At 33.6% G+C, this 9,933-nt stretch overlaps 1 protein-coding gene across 1 annotated transcript; it reads left to right on the forward strand.

Moving 5' to 3' along the window:
- Nucleotides 1-979: 979 nt before the first annotated feature.
- On the forward strand, nucleotides 980-7,369 carry LOC149803598 (ras-GEF domain-containing family member 1B-like). The gene is made up of 11 exons (XM_089953347.1): nucleotides 980-1,086; nucleotides 1,637-1,702; nucleotides 2,020-2,160; nucleotides 2,484-2,592; nucleotides 3,350-3,390; nucleotides 3,728-3,766; nucleotides 4,555-4,650; nucleotides 5,118-5,185; nucleotides 5,834-5,909; nucleotides 6,338-6,428; nucleotides 6,881-7,369. The coding sequence occupies exons 1-11, from the start codon at nucleotides 1,078-1,080 to the stop codon at nucleotides 6,988-6,990; spliced, it is 846 nt and encodes a 281-aa protein (XP_089809473.1). The 5' UTR covers nucleotides 980-1,077; the 3' UTR covers nucleotides 6,991-7,369.
- The last annotated feature ends 2,564 nt before the right edge of the window (nucleotides 7,370-9,933 follow it).

Genomic DNA, 9,933 nt, shown 5'->3' on the forward strand with positions numbered 1-9,933 from the left:
GTAAGCCAACCAATTCGTACAAAGTAATGATCCATAGAATCAATAAAATGTACAGGTCTAGAAACGTTACTTTATTGTTTATGACAATTTTTATGTTAAATTTTAATTCTAAAATTTACACCATTCATTGGTGAATTGAATATTTTATAAGACTCTTAAACATGCTTTTATGACAACGGATTCTATATTAGATAATTATTTATCTTGTTCTGTTTGTTTTATTGTCTTCAGAATTGCAATAAACATCAACGAATATCTTAAGAAAATCTTAAAGAAAATTGATTTTGCGTCTCGTAGATTTTCACAACGCTTTTGATAGTATATGGAGAATAGTTTTTTAGAAAAAATATTAACTATTTCGGATACGTCGGGAAAATGTTATAATGTCATAATAAAGATGTTCAATCCAGAAACTGTAGACTGGGGAATGTATCAATCTCTGAATTTCCAGTCAAAGCTTCCTCGTCCCGCAAGTCCTATTAATAAATATACGTTTTAGTCATTCACAGCAAGAGCAACATGCAGATAAAGAGAGTCATAGATTTTGCAAAACACTTTCAGCGCCCTATCATTTCGGACCCAAAAATGCAGTGTCCTGTCACTCGTTTCACAGCTGGAAAATCTTGTATAAGACTCACTTCTAGATTCGTGGGTTGAAAATTAAAGCAACAACAACAAAAGAGAGATAGAGAGATAAAGAAGTACCGCACCATCCACCATTAGCTATATTCAAATCAGGTTATATACGTAATTTCCTTAATTGATTTTATCGTATCAAGATATACATCGAGGATTGTTTTTATGTTTCGATATTTCATATACGTATGACGTTACTAATGTTCAAACAATAACCTTCAGATAGGAGGCGATTTCTAATTTTGTAATCTATATTTAGCTGTAATGAAAATCCTGACAAATTAAGCATGTGAAACGTATTTAAAGTTTGACTGACAACCGCGGAGCATATATACTTATATATCGACTGTCCAAGTATAAGTTTTTGTCACAGTGATAGGTGTTCGTGCCGAAAGTATCAAAATCGGTACAAAGTATTTGTCTTATGGAATATCTCGAATAATGGACAAGGTATACTCGGCTTTGTAAATTATATCAAAAGGTTAATTTTGTAGTTATTAAGCCCCACTGTTTGATGTCTTTTGTTTCTTTTTCTTGGGTTTCCTAAATTATTTCTTTTTCAGATCAATCAGCTACTATTATGTTTGCGTTTTATTAGGTTCAATTTATCTTTTAGTCAATTTGTATTTTATTATTCAGTTTTCTTCTATACCAGTACGCAATCACGTGCAATTGAAATTGGTTCATAATGGTTCCATACTCAGTTAATTTAAACTAATTTACAAACATGCACATTGATAATTATGATCGGTTCCGACGCGTTTAACCATAATCAAAGCGCCTGATCTCATCCACAAAAATTTAATCGGTGTACCCAGATCACCACAATAGGGATAGAGTGAAACGATTCACGCCTTTACTCATGCGCGATAAACTTCACCCTCTGAAAAGTATATAACATATGTAATCAGAGATATGTTTCCAGACTGACTACTAGGAGTACGTCAAAATTTGTACCATTTACTACATGTTTATTACTTTCTATTATTCTAATTTACAGCTGTATATCTCATCTTTGTGCTGTTGTCCTCGTACGCTAGCCAAGCAGTTAACTTGTATAGAATTGGTAAGTCAAATGTATGTATGTATGTATGTATGTAAGTATATATGTATGTGTATACAGTACTGCCCACTGCAAACAGATTGCTGTCGCATAGTCTATCGGCAGATCAGTGTCTGCATTATTTTTTCTTCTCGTTTCTAACGATTTGCCAGCGCACTGTACAACAACAGTTCTGTCTTTTTTGGTATCCATGGGGACGCACAATACGGTATATTTGAATGTGTCAGAAGTAGAAAGGAAATTAGTTCTAATAACCAAAAATGTCACAAATACCAAAGTGGCACATTTATATATTTGAACACTTCCTCACTTTCTTGCAGAGACTGATACGTGGTGTATGCGGTGACGATCTCCTTCAAGGATGCAAAACAAACTCCTCAAACTCTGTCAGCAAAAACTACAGCGATTACGTTCAGTGGTGTAATAGACTTGGTACACTTGTTGATGCCCAGCTAACGATGGTAAGAATCTAGTCATAAGTATCTTCATTGAAACAATGCTCATCTGTCCATCTATGTGTCTCTTTCTGTCAGACTGTCGCCCTGTCGTCGCAACAACTGACATAATCATGTTATTGTCCCGGTGTAAGCTTTGCACGATTTATGCGCATTTCGCTCCCTCTAAACTTCGCTTAATGGCAGCCTAAATGCAGAAATGTAGATGACCACAGATATCACCACCAGCAATCAGCAAGGCTAGAACTGCTATTGTTTCTTGTTGATATTGTTGTATCATTCGTAGGTATAACAGGTGGTTTCATGCATTTTTTGTACCTTTTTTGCAGTGCAAGAACAAACGAAAGAGAACAGTAAGAATGCAAACGACCTACCTCCTTCATGTTGCTATGGAATGCATCAGCATCGGGAACTTTAACTCTGCCATTATCATTCTCAGTAAGTAATACTGCTATCCAATAAGCCGTTGTTTGAATGATACCAGAGAGAGCGACCGTTCCGGTGGCCTAGTGGTTAGAGCGTCCGTCTCGGATGCGGGAGGTCATGGGTTCGATCCCCGGACGAGTCATACCAAAGACTTGCAAAAATGGTACTAACAGCTGCCTCGCCTGACGCTCAGCATTAAGAGGTTAGTGTTAGGACTGGTCGGCCTGGTGTCAGGATAATGTGACTGGGTGGGACATCGTGCTACATGTCTGCGGTATGATGCCCCAGTGCTAGACATCACTATAGACCGTCACACGGCATACATCGTAGTGATATGACTGAAAAATTGTTAAAGCTACGTTAAAAATCCAAATCATACACACTCACACACACACACACCAGACAGAGAAAGAAAGAATGAGTTGGGGGCCAGGGAGGGGGAGCAGTTTGTGGAGGAGTCTGTTTTACACTCTTGAAGAAGATCTTAGCTGCATACATTACGGATTAGTCTCTGCATGAAAGCTGAAGAAGTATTAAACAAATACTATGACATGAAACATTTAGGCATCCAATATTTTCATCATCTGAATACGAATTATACAGGTTCAATGCCTTTAAATATTATTTATGCACACCAACGTACATAGAACCATTTAGTATTGACACTCAGTGATTCTTATCATGTTATATTTTATCCATTTTAATGATATGTCTTCGACTTAGTAGAAACAAATACGTATTTTTTCATTCTTTCTTTATGTGTTTTCAGTCAGACTGGACATGTCCCCAGCTGCGAAAATGCAAGGCTTGGTATGTGTTTATTACATTCCATTGCATTAAATTGTCTTCGCATAAATACGGAAGCCTCTTGTAAATAAATATAATACATATAATAGAACATAAAGTATAGTACATAAATATTTCAACTTTGTCCAATTAAAATGGCATAGCTACTGTTGTATGTAATTAAGTCCAAGTCGATGCATGGTCACTAGCCAGCTTTTGAATTTAACTTTTTTATATGACTTCTAAATACACAATACAAGAAAACGTAAAATCTAACGCATGTAGTGTTGATTGCATATATATATATATATATATATATATATATATATAGGTCTTTCATCTGACCTTCTTTCTTCTTCAGTGGGCAGGACACAACTGGACGCACTTCAACAAAATGAAGGTAAAATGAACAAAATATTATGTTCGTTCTTTTTTCTTCTATGCAGAAATGGTCCCACATTTTGTGTGATTTTAAAGAAGTTTAAAAAATTATTTTAGCGGCTATGAATTTTTATTTTGTTATTGCAATTGTACCTGTCCAATTACCATTTGGATTTATGCCGCAATCAATTGTTCGACATATCAGCAAAATGTTAGTTGTACCTCTTTATGCGTTATAATAAATTGCCTTGCACAACATTTAAAAAAGATTTTACTTTTGCCTTAAATACCAGAAAATTTTCTCTACTATTAAGTTGATCCCAAAGTATTTTATTCAGATGTCATTTTTATGTAGAAGACTTGTCTCTGTTCACTGTTATATTCTGAAACTTGATTAAATTACACAGTTATGTTGGTTTCTTCCTAATGCTTTGGAAGGTGCTTACAGTTTTTATTTCATATAAGTATATGTGGGTGTTTTTAAAAATATATTCCTCACACAAATAAGCAGATTTTAATGTTTGCTGCAATGAATGAAAAAGATTGACCATTTATACATCAAAGGCGAAAATTAATTACATGAGAAAAATAAAAGTTACATTTTTAATGAAGCGCTGGATCAAAGAACAACTTGAAGATAGTCGTATGTGTTACGCTTGCTTTGAAGCATGTGGTTTGAGACGTGGCTACAACCCAAATTAATAAGTTTTGCTTATGAAGACATGTTTTATTTTACTGAATCGTACATTTTTACGTGAAAATGTGAAGTAGCAATTGAATATTCAAACGATGGTTTTACTCTTTCAGCACCTGATCGACCCAAATAAAAATTTCAGTAACTACAGGGCTTACCTGCAAGTGGCCAAAGACAGGGCAGAAACAGACGAGAACGTCACTGATAAGGTAGCTTGCTTGTGTGTGTGTGTGTGTGTGAGAGAGAGAGAGAGAGAGAGCACTTGCTACACAACATGTAAACATGACTTATTGCATGAGATACATTGTATTATTAAAAAAATTGTACATATAATATAGAGAAATATATGTGATATGTCATGTACACGGTTAAAATAAAAAGTAGTTACAGATAAAACAGACTGATCTGGAGATTTTCTGAAATGGTTGCATGAAACAAATTTTCCACTTTCCTAAGATAAATTTCCTGATAGTCACCAAGTATCATGCGGGAGTTACCTCATCGGTTTAGATTTTGTGCCGATTCATACAAATCGGAATAACCAGTCTCCAAAAACAATCTTGATGCGCTATGTAACGTAACTAAGGCGACTTAAAATACTTTATTATAGTACCTGGTCAGGTTTGTGGCCATTTTTATTGAAATATTTATATGTTATCAAACTTAATAATTTCAGATCTTTATCCCGTACTTTGAGTTGCTGATGAAAGACCTGTATGTTGCCGATGACGTCAGTTCTAGAAGGTAAGGCCAGTATGTGTGTGTATATATATATATATATATATATATATATATATATATATATATATATATATATATATATATATATATATATATATAATACAAATAATACTATCATACAGGTCAGACAATTTATAATTCGTACTCTTCGGAGATTACGAATTAAAAATTCTCTAACCTGTATGATAGTATTATTTGTATTAAATATTAATTCTGCCTACCCAAGCATTATCCCATATAACCTAGGGACAACACGTTCCGTTCTGTCTGGTATATATATAATGGACAGTGAAATTCTAGTTCTAATTAATTCAATAGCTGCGGGCTGAGTTTGAAATTGTAGATATAATTAACAACCTGCTCAAGCTAGCTAGTATTTACAAGAATTCTTGAGAGTGTTAGTATCTAATTAGTTCACATGTGCTATCTATTTAGTTCCACTTTAGTGAGATTATCTAATTAGCTTTAAGAGTCCCGATTTTTCTACCACATATAGTCTCAAGACTCCAACAGCAATTAGCAAGTAAGGTAAATTCAAACCTCATATAATCTGAACATGAAAACATAGTGTATGATCACTTACCCGTATGTAGTTTGCTCTCGCGTCTGATCATGATTCACAGTACCATTGTTTTTTTCTTTCTTTTACAGCTCAAAAGATTCAGGTGTCTTAACTTTCCAGATAGAAAGAAGCATGCAGCATCTGGAGATTTGGAAGAAAGCACAGGTAAATAATTACACAGCTCTATTTGCTAATTTCAACAGATTCGTTATTTTGGAATATAATGAATATTTAAAATTTTCTCAGTCTTTCCAGTTTAATGCATATGCTTGAATAAATTTTGAATAAAATATGACCGATCTCAAAGCAGGAATCTGATCCAGTTTTTTCATAATTCTGTAACGCATTAATTTCATAATGATTATCATAATGATTCCAGGTGAAGAGCCCGGATCTATAAATATATAGTTTTAATTAATATACATGTATTGCTCACAGCGGTGTATCGATAGACTTCAGTTGAATGTCACACGAGAATGCACGACAAAATTGCCTTTTGGGTATATTTTACTTTATTTATACCCGTGTATCTTAGGTCTATGTTCATTTTCTCTGAAGAATGAAACGCTAAAAGCTTTTTACGAATTTTTCAGTGCTCCTTTAAGGAAATCCCCGTTATTATAGAGCATCTTGAGTCAGACGTCATGTTGGATCGATCCGGTCAAGTCCATCTGTTGCAATCAGGTAATTCACCACTGACCAGAGCAGAGATAACCACGTTTACTAAGAGCTGTTTATTTTGACAATGACCTCAACACTATTTGTTATTTTAGTATATACTGAGAAGTTTGAACTCGCAAATGTTCTAGTTTGAGTGAAACTTGACAATACCCTAGTTATACACGCCACCCATTGTACTGGGCACAGGAAATGTCATAATAAAGTATATTTGTTTCATTTGTTATTTATTCATACTCGTGTTTCCTACTGGCATTAACAGCCAAATAATAAATACAATATAATGCTTTAAATAAAAACAAGGTAGGTTCCACCATGGGTTGCAAGGCAGTTCATAATTACAAAAGGGAAAGTGGTTCTTCGTTTCATTCTTTTGATTTTAAGAAAGTGGCTATCATTTTATTATATGAGTATATATGTTTATTTAAATACATGAAATGTGAACTTATTAATTTCAGAGTCATTGACATCATGCGGTAGGAATCAAAGATATGAGCGAACGTCGGCCAGACTAGCTGAGCCCATCAAGTGGGTACGAAGAAAAGTGGAACGGCTATTTTTAAAATAGTGTTTCAGCTGATACGAAAGTGACTTCTTATACTTGCTTGTTTCAAACTCCACATGATATGGAATTACCCACACAACGAATACATCGACAACATGTGATATTTTGACACCATTTCCTTAAATTCTTTATTGCGAATGATTATTCACCCCACTGATAATATCTTCCAAACGTGACACAGAGGAAGTTACGTAAAGTGGAGATAATTTCGGCATATTTTGTTTTCTTCCCCCGCCTTATTACTCTTAGCATGTGTAAATAACACCGAACTGTGATATTTTGATTTTGTGCGATGTATATGATTGAAATAAGCTGTGATATATTTTAGATTGCGATACTTTTAATTTTATACACTTATTCAAGATAATTTGTTGGGATGTACAATAAACAATCATACTGCTTTCTTTCTGTTTTCTATATTAGTGCATGTTCAACAATAATTAGCAAATCTCTTATTTGTATTTATTTCATACCATGCCAGCTCTGACATTTGTCTTAAACTAGCAAACACACACACACTCACACACTTTGTTTAAATTTTAACTGTATTCCACCACTAAATGTGTTAAAAGTCAGATCCTTGCAATAAAGATTTTTATTCCAGCACTAGAAAGTACATGATGTACATATTATACTGTATGAAGTACTCCTGTTGAATCAACAGGAAAAGAAAAATAGGCAATTATTAGAACTTCGTGGTATTACCGTTATAGCGGTTCAACGTGGTTTTTTCCCTCTAAGGTGGTACGTAACACGGTACTTTGGTATTTTCCATTAGCATGGAATGTTCGGAAATTCCCGAACAATCTAGTTACGAATTTCATATTAACAGAATGTTTATATTTTTCAAGACAAAATATTTTTCCAAAATTTACTTTTTTAACGTATGTTTGTGACACATTAGTTTTGAATATTACAAATATATTTATGGTCCCTTAATTACATGTCTGATACGTGTCGGTCAATTGGGATGTTGTGAAGGATATTCAGGGCCATGTGACCTGGTGAGACTTGATATACCAGTGTGGTGTAGAACGCCCATTATGATTCTACTACTTCAGGTCATGCAGTTATGTTACATTTCACATGTGTTAAATACAATACATTGAACAACAACTCAAAAACACAAGAGTATGATACTTTAGCACTTCTTCTTACTTTTTTTGACTTGTGGAGAGAATGAAGTGTTTATACTTCATCAATTCAAATAAATAAATTAGCTTAACATAATATCGTCTAGAATAACCACCCTCCCACTCTAGAAAATATGTATCCTCTTTCTGAAGATTGATTATAACTGAAAACTAAAGACTCGTTTTTCATATTTTTATACAATGACATTGGGATATTGTACATGTCCTTTTGAAACTAATGGCTCATTTTCCATAAACAGTCAACATAATTTAACTTGCAAGCACCTTGATGATACTGTAGTCCTGTTCATAAAAACCATGTTTACATTTAGCACTTGTGGAAGCCATTTGGTCAATGAAAGAACGTCAATCTTGCCAAATCTCCGTTCGTTACTTAATTATACAATAAAAATTATTTCATGCACCAATAAAGAGTGATTACTATGCATAATATGAATTGCACAGTCATACCTACCAGTAAAAAGAAAATCATAAGAGAACCAGTTTTGGTCATAAGTGGAGTGCATATTTTTTATTTCAAGTAATAATGGAAACCCCACAGTTGTTTGCCCCACGAACATCCTTTTTAAGAAAAGATCATAGAATATATATGTATCTTCATTGGGTTCCAATATTGTTCTGGCAACTGACCATATGTTTTAAATTATTGGTATATATTTTTACTTTTGTGACTCAGACATTTTTGCATAAACTTTCTCAGCAAGATTAAGAAAATCACCTGAGGTTGACAAATGGAATTTGATAAGCACGTTTATATTATATTGAAATAACATGATTACACATTAATGCACTTTTAAAAATTTTTCATCTTTTAACATTGGTATACTTTTGGGACCTTAATTTTTACATACACCTTTTAAGAAAGATTGAGCTAAATCACTTGTAGGCATATAGAAGTTGGAAGGCATATTTGTACTATTTGACGACCTGATTAGATTTTCAAGCCATTAAAACGGTTTGTTCTATTTCAAAAAGTTGTTTTTTAACTTTATGCCCAAAACTTTCTTTGCATTTACATTGCAAGAAGAGAATCAATTTTAAAACTTGCGGGCATGATTAAAATTAAAAATATAGTCACCATGTTTCTTGTAATAATGTGTACATGACCTGAATAGGTTTTCAGAGCATCACATTCATTGTCAATTGTTCACATTTAGTAACATTTTAAATTTGGCTTTTTCAGCCAAAACGTTTTATCTTAGTTTAGAAAGACCTTGATGCAGACAAATGACCTTGGTAAGCATGTTGATAGGTAAATTTAAATAACGTCACTGGATTTCATGTTATTACAGAAGTTTTTTCACATTTTTCTATCTTTTTGGATAGTATTGTTAACTTAGACGTTTCTGAGTTCCGGATACAGGTTCAAAATTCACAGATATATCTGTCACATGCTTCACTTAAAATGTAGCTCTTTCACCCTCAAAATCACGGATTTTATAATTCCTACTACTAACATTTACTTTCATTTGCTTCGCTATATTTTTCCAATCCATATATCAAATACCAGTGTAACAGGATGTTATTATCATGGTTCGGAGGCTAGCGATATGAATTGGCTTTCTAAAACAAAACTCTTAAATTTTACTAATGTGTAAGCACTGTTCAATCAATGCTTTGCCAAACGAATGCATTCTAAAACATCACAAGTTAAGGTGTGGCTCATTTAAACTTCTGGTTTGCATACACAGATTTTCTACATCCAGTTCGCTTGTACATGTAGCCACTTTGCAAATTTGCATGTGTATTCGCCAAGATAATTTTTTTCTTCTATATATAAAGTAAGTGACAG

This window comes from Sinohyriopsis cumingii, chromosome 3 (assembly GCF_028554795.1).
Source record: "Sinohyriopsis cumingii isolate HCF-2022 chromosome 3, ASM2855479v2, whole genome shotgun sequence".
Lineage (NCBI taxonomy): Eukaryota > Metazoa > Mollusca > Bivalvia > Unionida > Unionidae > Sinohyriopsis > Sinohyriopsis cumingii.